This window comes from Camellia sinensis, chromosome 8, assembly GCF_055761805.1.
Source record: "Camellia sinensis isolate YWXY chromosome 8, ASM5576180v1, whole genome shotgun sequence".
In the NCBI taxonomy this organism is placed as follows: domain Eukaryota; kingdom Viridiplantae; phylum Streptophyta; class Magnoliopsida; order Ericales; family Theaceae; genus Camellia; species Camellia sinensis.
The window spans coordinates 187941013-187963428 of record NC_138968.1 but is presented as its reverse complement, the minus strand read 5'-3'; the positions used below and the strand labels follow the sequence as shown (position 1 = coordinate 187963428).

At 33.2% G+C, this 22416-nt stretch overlaps 1 protein-coding gene and 1 long non-coding RNA gene across 4 annotated transcripts; both read left to right on the top strand.

Moving 5' to 3' along the window:
- Nucleotides 1-1427: 1427 nt before the first annotated feature.
- On the top strand, nt 1428-4790 carry LOC114275147 (uncharacterized). Of its 2 annotated transcripts, none has more exons than XR_014339077.1 (3): nt 1428-1999; nt 2589-3454; nt 3541-4790. It is a non-coding gene; the product is annotated as an uncharacterized LOC114275147 (long non-coding RNA). The 2 variants fall into 2 exon arrangements; XR_003633633.2 differs by having other exon boundaries at nt 1428-2010.
- A 7058-nt stretch (nt 4791-11848) lies between these two features.
- LOC114275130 (AP-5 complex subunit zeta-1) lies at nt 11849-22190 on the top strand. Of its 2 annotated transcripts, XR_003633626.2 has the most exons (17): nt 11849-12397; nt 12488-12628; nt 12886-12977; nt 13128-13224; nt 13610-13653; nt 14748-14836; nt 16340-16431; nt 16509-16655; nt 17625-17772; nt 17919-17995; nt 19499-19570; nt 20345-20392; nt 20494-20621; nt 20731-20887; nt 21239-21449; nt 21596-21700; nt 21795-22190. XR_003633626.2 is itself a non-coding variant. In XM_028217130.2 (16 exons), the coding sequence occupies exons 1-16, from the start codon at nt 12290-12292 to the stop codon at nt 21842-21844; spliced, it is 1701 nt and encodes a 566-aa protein (XP_028072931.1). In that variant the 5' UTR covers nt 11849-12289; the 3' UTR covers nt 21845-22190. The 2 variants fall into 2 exon arrangements, 1 of the variants encoding a protein (XP_028072931.1); XM_028217130.2 differs by lacking the exon at nt 21596-21700.
- Nucleotides 22191-22416: the final 226 nt, after the last annotated feature.

Sequence of the window (22416 nt, the reverse complement as noted above, 5' to 3'; positions counted from 1 at the left end):
CATTGGAACAAAACAATGAAAAATTCACCGGAGGAGCGAAACGGAGCACGACTGCAAAGCTTCAAAGGTATGAAAATGGTGGATTTCGTAGAGAGAGAAAATCTGGGCAGAGAAAGAACGAAAGAATGAAAAGTGAAGAGACGAAGAGAGAGAATGGAGAGTTTTGTCAAAAATTCGAAAAGGCAGCAAAACGTAATAAATTAGCTATGGACGACGTTCTTGTTAGGCTAACGTAATAAAAGACGGCAAAACATAATAAATTAGTTGAGGGTCCAGGATGAGCATTGAGCCTGAGTCCATTGAAGTGAGGCTTCTAAAGGGATCAGGTCACTGCTGGTTATAAAAGCAAGGCCCTTGTGGGTCTGAGGTAAGTTCTTTCTTGTGAGTTTAAACACAATTTGCTATCTTTGAGAGATATTGATTACGGACTTGATCGTCGAAGCACCCTCGAGTGGACGAATCACCACCAGTTTCTCATCTTCTTGTGCAAGTTGTTGGGCTTAATCTATTTTGCCGGTGCTCTCCAGCTGAGTTCCCCGTTTGGTTGTGTGGTAGGAAATCAACACCCACAGGTTCTTTGCATCAACAAGATATGCTGCTTGTCTATGATCTCAATAAAAATGTACTCCAGTTTGCCCAGGGCTGTTGATTTGTGGTTTTCCAATTTGATTCTCTTGGCCTTGTATCTCTCCTCTTGTGTTTAAATTATATATATACTTTTTTTTCAATTCTGAAAGTGTGGTGCCTCACTTGTTAGAAGGAAAATGCTGAATAAAGCACTAGTTAGGCGTAAGGTTACGAGACTAAAATAGTAATAAAAAGATAAATAGGTTAAAAAGTCAATAAGATAAAATGTCACATTCAAACTATAATTATTTCATTTTTCTCCCACAAAAGTAAAAAAAAATCATCCCAAACGAGACTTTCTAGTCCCAGGTTAAAATAGTCAAAAAGCTAAAAAGCCAAAAAGATAACCCACATCCCAAACGAACCCAAAACTAAATTATAGTTAAAATTTTGCTGTGGTTTACTGTATGGATTTTTTGTAAATTCATATTTTTCTACATTTTATTAGGTATTTCGGGTTTACTTTTTCTATTGGTTTTTTTGTTAGTAATTTTTTTTTAAAAAAAACTTTAGGCCTTGTTTGGTTTGTGTTTGTAAAGTAGTTTATGAGATAAAAAAGTACAGAAACTTGTTTGGTTTGCCCTTTTCTAAATATTCTCTCTACATGTGTTTCGTTTGTGTTTGTAGGCTAGTTTTTGAGATAAAAAAGTACAAAAACTTGTTTAGTTTGCCTTTGTCCAAATATTTTTTATAAAATAACTTTTGTTTTTGTTTTTTTTTTTTCAAAAGTGGTCTATACAAAACGTGGGCCCCTTTTGTTTTCAATACAACTTCCCTTCTTCCAAATATATTCTACAGGGCCTCTGTCTGGCTTCTCTCTCTTACACAAAACCTTTTTCCTCTCACTTCTATATTATTATGTACAGTCCAATAGTTCTCTCTCTTTGTGCTAAAAGGAAGCAAATTCAACAATTGATTCGAATGATCTGTACTCGTCTTTGGTTTTTCAAAAAGACCCTCTCATCTCCATTATTATTGTGTTGAAGATTTGAGAAATTTGTGGTGCACAACCCTACTCTGTCTCAAATTTGTGGTTGCTCAATATGCAGATGAAGGTGTCGTCACTCACAGAGGGTTCAGGCAAAAGGGGTATCTAACTCTCTTTTCACAATCACTTCTCTCCCTCACAGATTTCCCCAAATCTTCTGCCCTAACTTCTGTATCAGTGAAATTGATTCTTCAAATCTTGAAAAAATCTACCACAATAATATCAATCTCCATCATCTGTGGTTGTTCACCTTTATAAAATGCAAAGTGCCCAGCTTTAAACCCCACCACGACGAAGGACAATGGCATCCTTCACACCAAAAACAGACAGGCCGTGCTGTGGTGTTCGATGTGGATGGTGGGAGTTGCGGTCCACCAAAACCCGGTAAGCAAGAGGTACAAATCTTGCCATCTTTTCTTTACAAACTTCCTAATCTCAGCGTTTCTTCTCTTCACCATGTCTGTCTTTGTATTGGGTGTTTGAAGAATTTCGGTTTATTTGGTATCAATTGGTTTGATTTTATGGTACTTGTTTGTTGTGTTTGGGGTTGTTAAAAAATTGAAGTAAAAAGGAGACCATCATTTTTTATGTGGTTTTCATCTTATTGGGTTCATTGTATGCCGATTACAAATTTTGGAGTGAGATGTATGGGGTTGTGGCAAAGTTAGACAGTGACAGAGCGATGAAGGGGAAGACCAAAAAAAAAAAAAGAGGAAAAGAAAAAACACAAACAGGGCCCAGCAAAAGATACATGGTAGGCTCCACGGACCAAGGAAGACCAAGCTCATTCTTTAATTTCCTTCATTCCTGAAACCAATCCATCATTGTTGAATTAGTACATGGTTTCTGGAAGTTGGCTCCTTTAAGTCAACTGTAATTTTCAATTATTATTATTAGTTTACAAGTTTTGATTAGTTTTTAATTGCTCATTATCTGTTGGTTTTGTTGAAGCAAGTTTCTGTGCCATTTTTAGGCTAACTCCATACTCCTCGGTCGTTGTTCAATACACAAACAAAGAAGAGGAATAGATCTCCTCAACTCTCAGTTGATTCATCCATTGCTGAAAATGATTGTCCTTATCTGGTAAAAAAATCATTTTAAGATGAAATTAAATATTGAAGAATGATGATTTCTTTTGCTTATTAGTTGTGAGATGATTAGTCTAATCGATTACCATTAATCTACAAAATCCTAAAACAAAAATGACAAAAATACAAAATTATCGCTGTGTTGAACAAAACAGAGAACAGTTTTATTGCTCTCAAATTGACAACAATACAAATTATCTTGTTGGTGTGTGAACATATATTGATGTGTTATCTTCCTAAAAACGACTATCCTTATCCGGTAAAACATGATGTGGATTTTGTCTTACACCGGAAACTGATATGTGCTTTTAATATCAATGTATTGTAAGTGTGTTGCAATTGCTATTTTTGTATTACTGAAATGAACAACTTAAAGGCAACTAACATTAAATGTACATCTGTTGCCCTTGTATTAGGCTAGTATGGCTAACGATGTTGATGACTTTAAGATGTGGGGGTCTGACAGTGTTAAGATATTTTTAGAAATCTTGCTCGATGAAATAAAGAAAGAGGGTCCCTGCATGTCAAAGAAAGATAGAAATTTGTCCTAAAGCAATGGCAAACAATTGATGATGAGATGACTAAGAAGCTTGGAAAAATTTTTGGCCAAAGAAAGTTGAAGGGTAAGTACGCACGTTTGAAGGCAAACTACAAAGAGTTTGTTGCTCTAAAAAACCACACGAGATTAGACTGGGATCCAATAACACAAACAGTGACTACCCCAGATGATGTTTGGAAAAATTATGTTCAGGTATTTGTTTTGTTGCATACATTGACGACAACCACGTGTATAGATAATTTTTTGTCTAATTATTATTTTATGTTTACAACTTGTAGGCACACCCAAATGCCAAACAATTCCAAAATAAAGGCCTTGAACATTATGACCTAATGTCAGAAATCTTTGCCAAAACATTTTCCACTGGAACATTTGCCCGTTCTTCTCGTTAGGGTGCACCTACATCTGATAATGAGCGAGAAATGGATGAACTCTTTCATGCATATACCTCCAGGAAAGGTGTAGTAGATGAATCTTGCACTTCTAAAAGTAAGCGTAAGTCTAGTGGCCAAGGGCAATCAAGCAAGAACCCGAGAATGGATGATGCACTTCAATCATGGCAACGTTCAAGTGACGCACGTGAAAGGTTTTACCTTCGAACTAAGACAAATGCTGGGGCAACTAATGCGTACTCAGTTTCAGCCTGCATGGACATACTCAAATCAATGGCCTTGGATTCGAGCTTGTACTTGAAGTCCATGAACATGTTCACATCGTTAGAATGGCGAACCATGTTTGTGACCATGGAACCGGAAATGAGGTACCTTTGGATCCTTAGTTTGTGACAAGCTTGGTGATCCCACAGTTGTGGTGGATGTGAAGGTGGACATACTTTGTGACAAGGCTGGGTGCTTGCAGAATTTGCTTTATTTTTTTTTTAACTTGCCTTTTTTTTTTTTTTTTTTTAACTTGCCTTTCGGTTTAGACTATGGTGGGCGTTGTCCCAATTTTTTTTTCCCGCTTTCTATTTGCTTTTGGTTTAGACTGTGCTAGGCCTTTTTCCATTTTTTTTCTCCACTTTCTATTTTCTTTGTTGTTGCAATAGTATCATGAATTGCGCATGCCAATGTTTCTTATTTCCTACTATTCGGACCATGCTCTTTTACATGTGTTTGTTATGAGTAATACCCAAATTTTATATTATCAAAATTAATTCCGTGATCGTTTTACACTTTGCCATTTAGATGTCATCGTCACGACGAAATGAAGGGCAAGCAAACAATCTGTATGACCCGTATAGTGGCGATAACGAAGATCTCATGGACTACAACATGGTTTGTTAACTAACAAATGACATTCATATGAAACAACCGCAACGTAATTGTCCGTACATTGGTGATCAGTACATACAATTCTTACTGAGTGGAAATCCAAAATCAATCCGTAACCAATTGCGTATGAAAGTCATGACATTTATGCAATTGGTTAACGAGATTGTGCGTAGAAATGTTTTAGATTGGTCAAACATGAGATTGTCATTGGAAGAGTCATTGGCTATGTTCTTATTCATTTGTGGTCAAAGTTCATGTATAAGAAATGTTAGAGATCGCTTTAGCACTCAAATGAGACTATTCATCGACATTTCGTACTTATGATGTGAGTGTTAGGAAATCTTGCGCCATTTATAATCCAACCACCAAACATGGCTATAACCCCTCCTCAAATTCGATATGACAGATGCTACTGGCCATGGTTTAAGGTAACATGCATGGTAGTTGATTTGAATTATTTTATATGGATTGAATATTGTACTTATTTTCTGGCTCATAACCTAACATATTTGGTCATATGAACATAAATGCAACCCAACATATTTGGTGTTCATAAATTAATTTTGATTTCAAATTAAATGAATATGGTCATGATTTCAAATTTAGATGTGAATGTGTCACCTGTAATGTAAAAAATAGTTAAAGGTTATCTTCATTTTACCCAAAATGGTTTGGAAATAAGATTAATGTGACTTTTTATTTTTATTTTTCCGTGTAACATAAAAATGAAAATGATACCAAAGGCATGATCACATATTATTTAAGTTGTCATGTAACTTATACCAAAACACTGACCAACAACGGCCCATTGAGGAAGGCCCTAAAAACTAGGATGAAGCAGAACTTTTCCAAGCTCTGAAACCATATAACATCGAATTAGGTTTTAATCCACTAGAAGGGTCTTGGCTATTTCATGAGTAGATTAGTCAAGTTTCTATTTGTTTGTTTCGACAAATTTTTTTTTGTATTAAAAACATTTTTCTGCAAGAAGAAATAAATATTGGAATTTTGTAAGAAAAAATAAAAAATGGAAATTGATGCAAGAAAAAAACATCAATGTGAAATTGATGCAAGAAATTTGTATTTTGGAATTTTGTAAGAAATACATTAAACATTTTTCTGCAAGAAAAAATAAACATTTTTAATGGTTTGAAAATAGAAAAATAAAAATGGAAATTGATGCAAGAAATTTGTATTTTGGAATTTTGTTTTGAAAATATCAATGTGAAGAAACCTTTCTAATTTTTTTTTTTAATTTTGAAAAATATTTTCACACATAAATGAAAACAGTGAGTGTGTTTGAATTTTCCATTGATTTGTTTACGAAATACGATATGAAATTGGGTCAGTGTTCACATTTTTTGCTAAACAACTATGCATCTAATTAATTTTGGTGTTCATAACCCAATATAGTAAGTCTTATGAACATAAATGCAAACCAACATATTTGGTGTTCATCAATTAATTTTGATTTCAAATATGTGTGCCAATTTTTTTTCCTAAAAAGCATTCAAATTTTAATGAAGTAGGATTGTGTAGGGGCCATAGATGGCACACATATTGCTATTGTAGCACAAGAAGCTGACCAAATGCCATATCGAGGTAGAAAAGTGAATACTACTCAAAATGTGATGGCTGTATGTTCATTTGACATGAAGTTTACATTTGTATACACTAGTTGGGAAGGTAGGGCACATGATTCAGGAATTTTTTTAGAAGCACTTACCACAAGTAGCGCTGACTTTCCATGTTTGACACCGAGTAAGTGTAATTTTTTTTTCAAGCGATACCCAAATATGCCATGATTTGTTCTTATTGAAAGTGCTTTACTGTAGATAAGTATTATCTCGTGGACGCTAGATATACAAATATGCCCGGCTACGTAGCCCCATATCGTGTGCAAAAATATCATTTGCAGGAGTTCAATAGGCGACATCGCTATCATGGTCCAAAGGAGTTGTTCAACCATAGACATTCTTCTTTGAGGAATGTAATAGAAAGAACCTTTGGAGAGTTGAAGCAACGGTTTCCATTATTGAAACACATGCCACAGGATGATATGGTACACAAAGGGCCAATTGTTGTGGCATGTTGTGTTCTCCACAATTGGAGACGTGCGGTGCAAGAACAAGATGAATTTTTCGATACAGAAGAATCAAGTGAAGAAAATGAAGCCGACGATGAAGACGAAGATGAAAGTGAAGGTGCAAGTGAAATTCAGGGTGAAGGTGGAGTTCAAAATGAAAATGGAAATGAAGATGAAGTACTATCTATGCAACAACACAACCATGCCAATATGTCACGTGAACAACTACTGCAGATGGGACAATGGTGAGATCCTTTTGTTGGTACTTTTCATTCTCGTTGTGCTTAAGTAAAATGTCAGTAACCGTGGTTGCAAACAATGGTTGTACTTCAATTTTAATTATGTTAGTTCATGTATTGGTACTAATTATGTTGTAATATTTGGTTTTTTTTCAATTTTTATTATGTTAAAATAAAATTTTATGTTGTAATATTGTCATTCTTGTTGTATTAGTTTTTTATTTTTTTAAAAATGTCAATAACCGTCGTTGTCAATTTTTATTATGTTACTTCATGTATTGGTACTAATTATGTTCATGTATTAGTTCAATTTTTATTATGTTAGTTCAGGTATTGGTACTAATTATGTTGTACTTAAGTAATATTTGTTTTTTTAAATTGTGGTACTAACTTTAATGTATTTTCATTGTAATATTCCCCTTTATATGTTAATTACATATAAAATATGCTTATAACAAATATGAATATGAAAATTATGTACAATAACGACAAAACATAATTACATATATAAATGGCAAAAATGTTGATTACATATAAAATATGAAAATGACGTATTAAGGCCTGGTTTGGGAACCCTCATTTTTAGCCAAAAAATCAAAAAGTTACTAAATTAGCTAAAAAGCCAACAACCCATACCAAAAAGTCAAAGATTATCTTTTCTCTCTACTTTTTGCACATCTTTTCGTAAAAACTAAAAAGTCATCCCAAACACACTAGTTTTTTTTAGCTCATATTTTAGCTAAATCGCCAAAAAGTTACTAAATTAGCCTGTTCTCAAACAAGGCCTAAAAATGAAAAAAATCCGAATATGTATAAAAATGGAAATATCCAATTATGTATAACATTGGAATTTATTTTATATCATTTTTTGTATTTTTGTAGATTTTTTTTTACATTATTGGGGGTGTTTGTATTTTTTTTCCTAAAAAAAACCAGCCAAACGGATTTCTGAGATTTTTTTTTAAAAATGTGTTTGCAAACATGTTTGAAAAGTTATCCTAGAAAAAGTCAACCAAACACATTTCTGAGAATTTTTTTGAGAAAATCTGTTTGGTTTGATTACTCTAAAACATGTGTTTGTAGAGCATATTTCAAAAAAAAAAAATTCTCAAAAACAAACCAAACAGGGCCTTTATGTTTTTAGGTTTTACTTGGCATCACAAATGGAAAAAGTATATTTTTAAAAAATTTGAAAAAATATAGAAAAGGCAAAAAAAAAAAAAAAGAAAAAAAAAAAGAAGAAGAAGATGAAACACCAATAAATTTCAGTTTGTGAACTAGTTAGTTTTGTCTTTTTTTTGTTAAACTAAAAGTTCCTAAAATAATTAGATTGACACATCGGTCCTCTTCCATGCACGTTTTTATGTGTTTAATGGGGGCGAATGTGGAATTTTGTTGTGGGTGAAATTACATTTGTGAACATAAAGCACACTATAGGCATTTTTTGGTTTCCCTCTTTCTGATTGAATGCTTGATCTGTATATGGAAACATTGTCAAGAAACATTTTCACATTAAAACATTTCCATGTTAGGGGATTGGAACACTATGTGATTGAGGTTTTTTCGAAGAGTTGTTCCCACAAATTCTACATTTGTGTTTTCGATTGAAACCCCTAATTAGAGGAACCTCTTTGCCGACGGGTCACCTTCAACAATAGCTGATCAATCTTCGCCGGTGAAGGTTTGACGTCGTCGTCTTCGGAGACATAAATACAGACACAGTAGACAGTGTTCGTCATTGTACACACCGATTACACCATTGCCGTAATTTCAAACGTCGACAATGAAAGGCGAAGGTGTGTAATGTTTGACACTTTAATTGTTGATGTGTGTTACAATTTGTTACCTTTTATTTGTATTTGATTTTGGTTTTGTGGATTGAGTCGTTGCTACATGCCCTAATTGGTTGATGTAATGTACAATATAATATTTTGAGTAAATTTAACATTGTGATTTTGATATATGACGATTCACGCACATCAAATGTGTATGATTAGAAGTGATGTTCGTATGGTTTTAATGTTATGGTGTTGTGTATTAAATGTTAATAGTCAGAGTTATCTATTAGTTTATGGTGAAAGGGGTATGTTGATATTGTTGTGTGTATTTATAGTCGAAATAATGCCCTGTTTGGATATAGGATGTGCATTCTATTGTTGTGGTAATTTATACGTATGGGTGTTATTAATATTATCTATTCAATGCAGGCAATAGGGTTTTATGTTCTGACATTGATTGTGCATGTTGGTTTTAGACTGAGATCGGCGGGTACATGGTTATGTTTCCCGTGTGTCGTACCAATATGTTCAATGTGAAAATATGTTGCGTACTATAAATGTGTGTCTTGCGGTATGGTATTTCATTTCATAATGTTTGTAATTTATGTTGGACACGTTGTAGTGTGTGATGTGGTATGACTTGATATTTTCCGAAGAAAGCAAAATTGATTCTCACGATATAAGAAAACAATATCAGCAATAGAAATCTATCCACCATATATCATTCTACAAAAATCAAACATACAAAAATAAAAATGTAAAACGGTACCCTCTCAATCATTACAAATGAGTAAAAAGAATCCACCAAAATTATAATAAGGGTAAATGTATAAACTCCACTAATGTCAAATCAAAAGAAAATATTCCTTACCAATAAAATAGGACTAAATGGTTCATAAAAAAAAAATAGGACTAAATGGATCATCATTCCCTAATTTGAGATTTATTAATAATTTCTCAAAAAAAAAAAAACCAAAAATAATTCTTTTTGAGTTTTTTTTTTTTTTTTGAAAATTTTGGTTTCCTTTCACTTTTAAAATTTCTTTACAAGACGGACATAAAAAAATAAATTTTTTGACATCATTTATAAAAAACAATCACTAAATATAATTTTTTTATTTTATTTTTATTTTTTATAAAAATGTGACGCATTTCGATATTTCGAAATATCTAATTGTAATCAAAACACATGAACATTTTTGCACCACGGTGCAATTAAAATTGTAACAATATTTACTAAATATAGGGGATCAACCAATTTTGAATACAGTGATTTTTGCATCATCTATTGCAATTGTCAAAAAAAAAAAAAAAAAAAAACTTTAATTTTTATTTACAATAATGTTATATATATTAATTGATATACTAATTAATACACTAAAAAATGATATGATATAACTTTAGAGATTTAAATTTTTTATAATTTGTATAATGAATGAGATTAAAGACAATGCTATATGTCCAAAATTTTCTACCAAATGTCTCACATAGGTGTGAGGTCTGCAATGTGAGACATTTGGTCATTTATTTGGTAAAAATTTGGTATCCCTAGTATTATTACCTAATTTTAAAATGGCAACGTCATAACATATATTAATATACTAAGAATAATGTTATATGCATCAATTAGTGTACTAACTAGTATATCAATGGATGATGTGTCATAATTTAAGAATTTTTAGTATTTGTAATATAATTAATGAGTAAAGTCAATAATAATATCATAATTAGTGTTGATATATTAATTAATACATGTAATATCATCAATATACTAATTGACATATCAATTGATAATTATAACACTATCATTTAATGTCAAGTTTAGTCTTTCATTTATAAATTTGCACCTTAAAATTTATTATTTGGGTTTAATTAGAGGTGAGCAGTGGATATACCGATCCGCCAAAACCGACCGAACCGAACCAATCCGCCTCATTTTGGACGGATGCGTGATGACGAGTGAACGGTTGCGGATTGATTTTCTCCAATCCGCCAATTTGGCGGACGAATGACGGATTTGAGGTTCCTTTGGCCGCAACCGAACTACTAAACCGCGTGCACCCTTAGTAATTTATAAGATTTTGTATTTTAAATTTGTTTAAATATTTTGTTTGTATTTTCAATTGAAAAAGAGTTCAAATATTCTATTGAAAAGAAGTTTTCAATTTGAATATATTTTTTGAATTAAAAAAAATAAAGGTATTATTTATCTATATTTTTTTGTTTTTAAATCAAACTCTAAAAGTAATAAATAAAAAATATGATATATACTGGTTGGTTTTTATTTTCAAAAACATATATAAATGTAACAATACAGAGACATACACAATCTCTACTATTGCTCTGTTCATGATTTTGGTAGTTTGAATTATTTTTATATTTTAAGAACCACAGATTGTAATACTTTATGTGGATGAGGCATACTGTGATTGTAATATGTGCATGAGGCATGCAGTGATTGTGATATTTTAAAGTTTCAAGCTTTCTTTATTTGGATGATGCATGCAGTAATTGTAATACTTTTTTAAGTCATTGACTGTAATACTTTATTTTTTTTTTTTTTAAGAAATGCACAAGTTGAATTATGTTGAAAATTTATAAAATTTCAAACTGCCAAACCAATTCGTATCCATTCGCCAATCTGCCAACCCTCTCAATAAGTTGAATTATGTTGAAAATTTATAGAATTTCAAACTGCCAAACCAATTCGCATCCATCCGCTAATCTGCCAACCCGCTCAATCCACATCTGCCAGATTAGCGGACGGATGCGAATTGATTTTCTCCAATCCGCCAATTTGACGGACGAATGACAGATTGGAGATGTCGTGACCGCAACCGACCCGTACCCACCCCTAACCAGGTTAAGTTTAGTCTTTCGTTTATAAATTTGCACCTTAAAATTTATTATTTGGGTTAATATGCCAAGTTTAGTCTTTCGTTTAATTTGTCTGTTTTAAAGGTTATATATAATTATTATTAATTTTATTTTTTATTTTTTTAAATTCATAAAATAGATATATACATAGACTATTTAATATATCTTATAAGAAATATTGGGTATGTTTGGTTTGAGTTTTAGAGATGAGTTTTAGAAAAAAATTTCCAAAAAATTATTTGGTTTGAGATTTTTCTCAAAAAATTTTCAAAATCATTTTCTCTCTCTTACACATCAATCAATCACTTTTTCTTTCTCCTCTCTCTTTCTTAATCACTTTTTCTCTCACACACATCTACTCTATTACAACAAAATATCAAATCATTTTAAACTTCCAAACTCCAAAACAATTTTTAAAATATACAACCAAACAAATCAATTTTTTTTTTTTAAATAACTCTCCCAAATTCTTTTTAAAAACAACTCTGCCAAAAACAAACCAAACCAGCCCATTCTCCTTAACACCTACGCAATATAGCACCTACAGCGTATTGCAACAAACTCCACCAAAGAGTATATTTCCACTCAACCAACCGCCTCTTGGTATCAATTTTGTTTTTTGAAATAGTAATTTGGAACGCAATTTTTTTTGACAAAAACAATTGCACAGATTCCACTTCTCTCAAATCCTCTATAAATCGGGACTGATCAATAAATGTTGATGATCTTGTATTGGAGAAGAAGAGAAGAAAATTAGGGTTTCAATTCGGTTCGAAATGGTTGATCGAGACAAGCAGTGGGACTTTCACCTCAGAACCTTATCTGCTAGTGCCAGAGATTCAAATTTCGCCGATCCTGTTTCCGATCCGTCTCTTTTGAATTCGGTCCGTTTCTCTCTCTAATTATATCTTTGAACATGAAGATTTTGGATATTTTTTACGGTTTTGTTGATGCGTTGTTGTTTATATGATCAGGTGAAGAAGCTTCATGAATTGTGTAAAGCTGAGAAATCTGAAGATTTGATAGCTAGGGTTTATCCGCAACTTAACAAGATTTTTCAACGCTCAGTGGCTTCGATTTCTCAATCTCGAACCTCTAGTGGTCTTCTTTTACTGGTATTGATTTCTCTTTTTAGTCCTTTTTCATACTTCTCGTTAATAGTTGGAAATTACTTGAATGAGATTAGCCATTTTTAGTTCTTTTGAAAAAAAGTAATATGTAGAGACAAGCAAAAATTGAAAAAAAAAATGACAATGAATTGATTGCAGGTGTTACTATTTATTTGGAATATTGAAGTTTTTTTGTGCTTGACATTTGCCTTACATGTGTGCTGATGTAGCCATTTTTTCTTTTATTCTACTGTTTTACTCAGGAAATTCTTCAATTTTTTATTGATTTTGGAGAGGTGGTTCTACATGATGCTGATCCTAGTATGAGGACCTTCTTTCGTTCATGTTTGAGCCGGTGAAATATGGTTTAGTTTGGTGTAGTCTTTTCCAGTAATTTATTTCTGGCAAAAATATCATGATTTCATGTAACAATTATTCCCTATTTATGATGGCATTTCATATGATAATTATATTTGAAAATCACTCTTCCAATGTTTGATTGCAGTGAATTTTCAGACCCTGTTGTTGCAGAAGCAACACTGGATTTTCTGAATCTTAACAAGAGAAAACTTTTAACGAATTTCCCGGCATTACTCCCTCAGGTATGATTTGAGATTGATTGGCTTCATTCTTTGCTTAGGTTTTAGTTTCTTAATTTGATTTATATTGGAATTCCCGGACATTTATATATATACATGGCTTGAGCTTATTGAATTAAGATCAGATTTGGACAATTGATTTAATTAATATCAGAGAATCTTTCCTACTTTTGGCAGTCTCTCTCTTCCATCTCCTTCTCTTTCTACTTCTTTTATGTCCTCCCCCCTTTCTCTTTTCTTTTATCCCTTATCCTTTCAAGCAATTTCAGTCGCTAATGGATCTGAATTTATACATTTAGAAGTAGAAAAGAAAAAAAAAAAAATGAAACATGGATATCAAATATTCTTGATAACTTATTCTCCTCTAACATCACTCTTGCATTTATAGTTTTTCCCATTAATGCTAAAGCTCATTGCGTGGAATGGAGAGAAGTAAGTTCCTCATGTCATCCCTTAGTTCTCTTCTTGAAAGATATATTAGTAAAGCAGATAAAAGATTTTCAGTTTCATTTATTTTATTGGAATGATCTTAGTCTTAATTGGTGTAATTTACGACAAATGCTAACAAGTGCCCTAGGGATTTTGTTTAATATTGAGATTGAAATAAGAAGTGTCTTGAAAATAGGCAAAATAGTTAAAAGTTGCATTGAATTTATTGAAAAGCATCGTGTGTTTTAATTTTTTTTTTTTTTTGTCTTCTTTTTTTGCCCAGGGGCACTTGTTAACAGACAGTTCATATATTGGTATTCATAATTGTAGTTTTATTTTATTTATATATGTTGAGCTATGTAATATATATGAGTCTATTTGTATGTGCATCTGTTTCTTTTTTGTCAGCACCTATATATATCTGCTTATATGTGTATATAAGCAGGCAAATTTGCACTTATATGTGTATATATGTCAGCACCTATAAAATGTGTGCCTAGATCCATGCCCAGAGACATGTCTACATAAGTGCAAATTTGCCTGCTTATTGTGTATATAGCAACATGTTCTCGGCAAGGAGAGAGACCATGGATTATTTTCTTCAAATTTGCCTGCTTATTGTGTATGTAGCATACATGTTCCCAGCATTATTTTCTTACATTTAAGTGGATATTATTGGGTTTCCTATACCAACTGTTGAGGGGGCTGGCTGACATATTGGCAGAGTGAAGGGTATTCACTGCCAAGTGTTGTAGAGGCCACTGCCATCCTCCTCGAGTTTGGTGGAGAGACGCTTGGTTAAGTTATTTTTTGGTTATTTTTTTTTTCCTCCTGGAATTGTGATTTTGCTCATTTGTTTTGTGCCTTCTTGTGTATGTTCCTTAGTTGCAGAATTCTTCATCTTTGTTTCATTTGCATTTCTTCCTCGCGTAGGGAACAAAAAATGGTATAAAAATTTTGTACTGAAACTAATTGAGCTTAATGGAAATTTTGACAACTAAACACATAATGCTTTAGAGATACTGTGGACTCAATTAGCAGTTACTGACTTTCGTACATTTTTTTTTTTTTCTTTTCTCTTCTCTTTTTTGATGCAGATTAGAAAAATCCTTTCTAAGTGTGTTTCCCGCATTGATGTCTCTTGGGTCATTTCTTCCACTATTCCCATCTCTCGTTGACTTACCAAGTGAGTTTGTTTGTTTGGATTCCCTACTAGTTACATTCTGCTCTTTTTCTTGTTGCCTCATTTCACCAATTGAATTTCTGCTTGCTCTATTAGCAGCTGGCCCATGTTATTTTCCTTCCATTGATTTCTTGATCTAGTCAAATAGGCCGTTTCAAGATGCCTCAATTAAAAGAGGTCGGCAATTCAAAATCTACATGCTTGGGAGTTTATTACACTTGTTGGAAATCTGAATTTTATTATTTTGGATATAGATTATGTTTATTGGTTTTCCTTTTCTTGGCTTCTCTGGCACATAGGCATTGTTTGTCGGGCTTTTTTTTGGGAAGTATTTTAATACCACCAAAGAGGATTTACAATGAAGCTCAGGACATGCCAAAGGCTTCTCTAGAAGAGAGCAAGACATGCCTGGCCTGCAGAACATTTAAACCTCTCACAGGGAGGCTAGGCAAGTCACAGTTCCAGCAGTTGGCATTTTACTGTAGATATGTGTTTGCTTCACAAATCCTTAGAGCCTGGTGTCAAGAGAAAATTGAGAAACTAATTGGCATGAGTAGTATTTTAAGAAGAAGGAAAAGAAAGAAGTTGGCTTTCTTAAAAGGAAAAAGATAGGAAAAAGGGGTTGTAATTTAATTTCTCATATTTTTTTCCCCTGAACCAGTATTTAGTTTTACAAAATAACTTTCTACTTGACAAAAAAGATGAATCGGATAAAAGATTTTCTTCTTAGCATCATATTAAGTTGGGCACCTGCTTAAATTTGTTGATATTAGTTGTGGTAGTATCATGTGTTAGTATTGCTCCTCCTCCCTCAAATTTCACTTAATTTCATGGTAGAGATGTGTGCGCCTTATTATATTTTACAGTTGTTTGGATGGTTTTCAACATCAGTAAAGCGCACTAAACTTGTCCATGAATCTTACAGTAAAGCTTGATTTTGAATGGAACACACAATAGTTTTGGGGCAATTGCTTCATGATAAATCAAAATGATATATTTTTTTCCCTATGTTACCAGAAAACACTAATACCCTAGCGAATTACGTATTGGTACGAACGTTCCGAAACATGGTACACTTTCATTCCAAAACAATAAATCTAGTGATCCGAAGTGATCCCAAAAGGTTTTTCTAATATATTTCCTTAAATGTTTTCTCAGGAGGAAAAAAAATCAAATATACTGAAGTAAAATCTAAGATGAGTTAAGTTTTTGACAAGACAAAATATAAAAAATGGATCATAATGCTCATAGCAATATTTTGCTACATGAAAAAAAAAAAAATTACATTTTATTGGATGCCTAATAGTTTAAAAAAAAATTACTCTAGAAGTACGTTAAATTCTTAAGTGTAATATATACAAGTCTACCCTTATTGTACCATATTTTAGAGCATGTAGCGTACCACGTTCCTGATCCGCGTACCGGAACGATTCACGTTCCAGGTAACATAGTTTTTTCCCCTTTATATATTGGTGCGACTTTGACTTCCCCTTAAATTTGTGCCAGTATTGGTAGTGGCATTGGAAAAGGTGGAGCGGAGCTCAGGATCACTGATTGGCAACAGCATAGCTTCACTCCAGAAGAGTACGGCTCCTGAGGTTATTTTTGGAACTTTAGAAAATATTTTGGGGTGAAAAAGTTAGCACTTTTAGTACATACTCCTCTCTGGATGCAGATGCTGCTTGCACTCATGGACGAAGCATATACTGGATCAACCATAGGGGATGGAGGGGCAGACTCTGAATCTGACGATAGCAATACAATGGCTGTAGCTGATCCTCTGTTTCTTGAGCTCCTTAAGGATGAGAATGATGGCCTTGCTGTATGGCCCCTTCTGTATATTAGCTTTGATATTTCATATTTGCACCATGCAATACAAAGAGATCAAACATGACTGATTTATTGAATGACACCATTGTTGGGCTCCTGGGCATAATAAGATCTAAATTATGAATCAGTGACATTATAATGTAGGCAACTGTTCAATGTTTTTAGTGTGTGGATTTGACCATTTTTGTCTCCAATTAATTGAAATATTCAATTGAAACTCATTTTAATTGCAATTTACTTGGTGTATGTCTCAATTCTGTCAGTTCTATGCTTGTTTTTCAGATTTAATTAAATTTCCTATGTTAAACTTTTGATATCAACATGACCTAGATAAAGCATCATATGTATTGACCAATTCAATGATTTTCCTTTTCATATAAAGTTCACCACTGATGCCCAACCAAAACATATTGAGGCGCCATTTGTTTTCAAAGGTAGAATGAAGGGGTTTCATTGTGAGGGGATTAATTGTGAGGAGATTGTTAGTGAGGGGATTAAGTAAAATTGTATTTGTTTTGATGATAGTTGTTAGTGTAGGAATTGTTAAATTATTTTTATATAAAATAATAAAACAAATAAAAAAATATAAAAAATTAAACATTAATATTTTAAAAAAAATTCTCAATATATAAAAAATAAAAAAATTTCTAATCCCCTCACTATTTTTCTAATATCATTTTCACCTCCTCCATCTCAATTCCCTTTCCAACCTTCATCTATATCACCTCCTCCATCTTAATCCCTGCCCCAACTCTACAAACAAACACAACACTAAATAACCCTATCGCCATCCTAATCTCCTCCCATCTATTTAACCCCAAAACAAATGGTGCCTAAAAGGCTTGAACTCTTGAAGCTTTTAATTAAATAATGACTTTACCTTCTTGTTTGCTTTAGTCAAGATTAATGTTTGTTGCTCAGACTTGTAACTTGATGCTTAACAGTCTGATTGATATTTCAGGAGCGCCATTGGACTTCTTCTGGGATGGCTGCAGCAATGCAGTCCACAATAAGTGCCCCCCAATCTGATAGGCTGAAGCATGCACTCAAGATGACACCTAGACTCCTTGATGTGTATTTTGCTATAGCAGTGCGTGATGTCAATGATTGTATGTTAGCTCCCAACTCTATTTTTAATGCATGTCACAATCTTTTCATTGTGAAGGAAGCTTGCCTTTTCCAACATGCATATATCTTAAGTAATGAAATGCCCTGCACACTGGTTGGAAATTTTGAAATTCATATTCTGTTGCAGCTTTAATATGTGCATTGGTTCCCCTACTTATGGCGAGAACTTCCACTCTATTTCCAGACAAAATTTTCTCTTACGAGGTAAAAAGGTTCCTTCTAGTAATTGAGTTTTATCTTTAGACAAGTTCTTGTTTTGGTATTCCTCTGAGGCTTCTATTGAAAACCATAGCTTGGAAATCAAAGCATTCCAATGTATATTGTCATGGCAGGGTGCAGTGATTGTGTTCTCCTGTTACATAACTTGCCTACATCTTTGCTTGTGTACAAATAATTTTCACTTCTACCGCGATGGATTTTATGTGTTGTATCCTAATGGCATCATTTTAGCCATAGAAATGCAGTTCCCATTAAGGGGTGGTTTGGGATGATCTAAATAAGTACATTTTTTGACTTTTTATGAAATATGGGTTGGGTATGGGTTGAGTTTGAAGTGATGTGGTAGAGATGTGATGTGATGTGACTTAAATAAGATGATGTGACTTAAATAAGATAATGACTTTTTGACTTTTTTAGATTATGACAAACAAGGCCTACATAACGTTGCTGCTCTTTTTCTTTTTTTTTTCTTTTTTTCCCTTCTTTTCGTGACACCCATGCATGTCCCCTATTTTACATCTTTTCCATTGTTAAAAAATGTGTTTTGTTTTTGTCTCATCTTATTTAATTTTGCTTTACCTCAAGTTCAAAGCTCTACATACATGACAATTACTGTTATTCGAGTCCAAGCAATTTGGTTGACATGTTGATGGAGATCGAGGAGGAGGCAACAACATAGATTTTCAGTAATTTAGAAGTTTAAGGAAGAGGATGGATAGGGATTCTTGAAAAATGACAACATTCGTGTTTATGTCTAGTGGTGTTTCAATTTTGCATCCACCACTACAGGGGAGGGTGAAGTATAAAATGGTGGAAATGCATATAGGTGGTATTCCTTCTATGTCAATACCAGCACCTATTCCTTGTCTTCCACCAATTCCACCACAGCATGAAGTCTGAATTGACGATGTTCTTGAGACTCCAGTTATTGCTTCTTCTCTTGATGGTTTTTGGAGATATCTTGTGCATTGGAACTGATGCCACTCCGATTGTTAAGGACAAACTTTGATACTTCAATTCTGAATAATTTGAGTGTTATCTTTCTCTTTAATCTCCAGATGGGAGTTCTTCTTAGCGGGGAGAATTGATGAAGATCGGTAAGGCAGCAATAATTGAGAGTTTGAGTTATTTAGGAGTTTAAATCTGTTCATGAGTTATTTTGAGTGTATCTGTTTATTTTTATTCGTTAACCATATATATACCTAGTGTTGGTGTATGCATTTTATTAGATTTTGGCATAATTGAAGTTATTAAGAATTTTTGTATCTCTCTCTCTCTCTCTCTCTCTCCATTAGACACTGTCACCATCTCTTCTTGTCTCTGCTTCTATCCCCTATCTGATTCTCATTCTTCTTCTCCCTTTTCTCTGCTGCTTCTTTCTCTATCTCTACTTGTACTACATCACATATCTTTGCCGGTTGTTATCTAAATGCAGAAATTATTGTTGTACTTGAAACATTCACAATACATTGTGATTTATGCATGTAGGTTCAAAAGAGGCTCTTAGAATTCATGCTTGCTGCATTCCATCGATCTCCTGATTTTGTTGCACTTTTGAAGGTATTCTCCTGACCAAATTATGCCTAAACTTTTCAGTTGCAAGTCAATTATGTTGGAGCTTTATTGATTACTTACCTTAGTATCATTGTCACCTGGTATGTCAAATGTAATTCTAGATCTGGAAAATGGAAAGTAGGAGTGCATATAAATTTTTATTTTTTAAATTTTAAACAGGAATGGAGTGGAAAATTTTGTATCTTCCATTTTCTGGCTTGTGACCTGTTTTCTTTGGTATAAATTTTACAAATTTATTTGAATATGTTTTTTTTTTTCAAGGCATTTTTGTAAAAAATTTTAAAGGCATTTTTGTCATATGGAAGTGTGTTTTTAAAAAATATTTTTCATATCAAAATTGAGAATTGGTTCTTTAATAAGTTTTTTCTATCTAAGAATTTCCGAAGGCACTCTCTCTAGTGAATATGTTTTTTCTATCTAAGAAGTCTCATAGAGATGTTTGCGTATCTAGTGATGTGCAATAGATTTGCAACTTTAAATGATGCTTTCTCTAGCGAATATGTTTTTTCTATCTAAGAAGTCTCGTAGGGATGTTTGCCTATCTAGTGATATGCAATATATTTGCAACTTTAAATACTACTTTCTCTAGTGAATATGTTTTTTCTATCTAAGAAGTCTCGTAGAGATGTTTGCCTATCTAGTGATATGCAATATATTTGCAACTTTAAATGCTACTGCTCAAATTTTCTTGCATAGAAGACTTTGATCATGTATTTTCATCAGCGTTTTGACGATATATCTGTATTGAAACTTCTGCAGAAGCCTATAATTGACAGACTTGGAGAAGCTTATGACAGTCCTGCAAAGGTCGGTAAATAATAATAAAGCTAGAAAGAAACAGTTGTTTTCCTTATTGGTAGATGCCACAGTTACACATTGAACAAATCATTTCCACCACTCTTTTATAGACAGAGTTGGCCTTACAATTGTGTTGGGCCATTGGGGAGCATGGAGGGGGTGGTGAATCTCACAAAGATGCAGCTCGGGAACTTTTCGAGAGTTTGGAACTACTTCTGTATGAAAACCTTTCATCCAGGTACATTTTATGTGACAGCTATAGCTATTTGCATGGTCAGAGATTTGTTTTACGATGGTTAGTATGTCATGCTGACTTCTAGCTTCTCTTTTTGTTATTTGTTTGGCAGTCGTCTTGGTCTAAGGGAGTCAGCTCTTAGCTCTGGTAGTATGACATTCAGAAAATCATCACAGTCAAGACTGCTGTGTTTTGTTGTGACAGCCATAGCAAAGCTTGCCACACATCACCGCGAATTACTTCCAAGGGCTCGGGTATCCTTAGCCAAGGTTTGTCTTGTCATTTTCGATTAATATCATTGTCAAGGAAAAAAGTGCTGATGATGATTTTCGCTCACAAGGGATTCATGATGAAATTAGTGAATCAAAATGTTGATCCCAATTCACAAATAGAAGAACACAAGAACTCGCATGGTTGGGAAAGTTGCGTACAATAATAGAGAGAGATTACTAGAAATTAATTTATAAGAAATGATATCAATGATGAATGAAATGATTTGTAACCCTAGTTCATCATCCACCTATCAGTGATACAAGAAATGATCTGTTGTGATGGTATGTTACCTAATATTTCAATACATAATTTTGGCCAGCATAAATTAATTTGGATTTGCATAACAGGTGGCACGTTCTCGAATCTCAGATGTGAGGGTCTGGAGGCGTGCTCGTGATTATTTGGGCTTAATGAATGAACCTGCTATATGTTTGTCGGTCTTGGGTCCTTCAAGACCTTCATACGTATGTAAGCAGAGCCCAGGCACGGTCAATTGGAATGAAGGCGCTTCAAAAATGACTGCTGATATTCCATTTTACATTCTAGGTGAACATCAAGGTAAAGAATAAAATTGTCTCGTTTAACTTAATAAAAGTTGTTTTTCTATTTCTTGCATTGTTCATACTTGCCTTTTTAAGTAATATCTCAATGGGATAGATTATCGTGTTTTGTTACATGCTTTGTATATTTATTTAATAAACTAGGCAATGTTATGGCATGGGCACCCAATCTTTCTGCATTCAAAATTTCCTAATGCAATATTTGAGATGCCATCTTGGTGAACATTCCCAATATATATATATTCAAAGGTGTGTTACCACTTATATTTAGGTTCATATAATACTGTGTGATTTCAATGTTTTTTCACTAGCAAGGAATTAATTTTTCACCAATTTGCTGCAGGCCCTCCTTTCCATGATTTTTCATTCTCAGACATCTTTCCGAGAAGATAAGGAGAGATAGGTTGGCAGGAAGAATCGCATCATCAAACATAAGGAGAGGTTGTCCTAATCTTTGCAGGAGATGGCTTTTTCAGGTGCTGCTGCTACGGTGATTAGTGGCCTCTTCTTTGGTGTTCTTTCAGCCTTTGGCCTCTTCTATGGTGTTCTTTCAACCTTTGGACAGTGATTATGGAATTCTGGTGTTTGTGAGGGTTTTTTTGGGTCAGGTTTTTTTTGTTTTGGTGCTGCTGTTGGCCTTTTTGTGCTGTTTAGCCTTTTAGCATTCTTTTTGTTTACTGCTTTTGTTAAATCATATCATGTAATATCTTTTATGCAATGAGGCTTATTGATAAATTCATTATCCAGGACTCATATTGATAAATTTATTATTTTAAATTTATTCATTAGTCATATTAATAAATTTATCACTGTAAATTTATTATTCATAAGTCATTGATAAATTAAGGCATAACATGTTTTGCTTTTGAGGTTTATTATCCATTAAATCATATTGATAAATTTATCACTCTAAATTTATTCATAAAAATAAAAGAGATTGATAAATGTATCAATAGGATGTAATG

Coding starts and splice junctions, on each gene's coding strand:
- LOC114275130 (XM_028217130.2), top strand. CDS start 12,290: ATGGTTGATCGAGACAAGCAGTGGGACTTTCACCTCAGAACCTTATCT. Junction 14,837..16,339: donor ATCTCTCGTTGACTTACCAA/GTGAGTTTGTTT, acceptor AATTTGTGCCAG/TATTGGTAGTGGCATTGGAA. Junction 19,571..20,344: donor ATTTTGTTGCACTTTTGAAG/GTATTCTCCTGA, acceptor AAACTTCTGCAG/AAGCCTATAATTGACAGACT.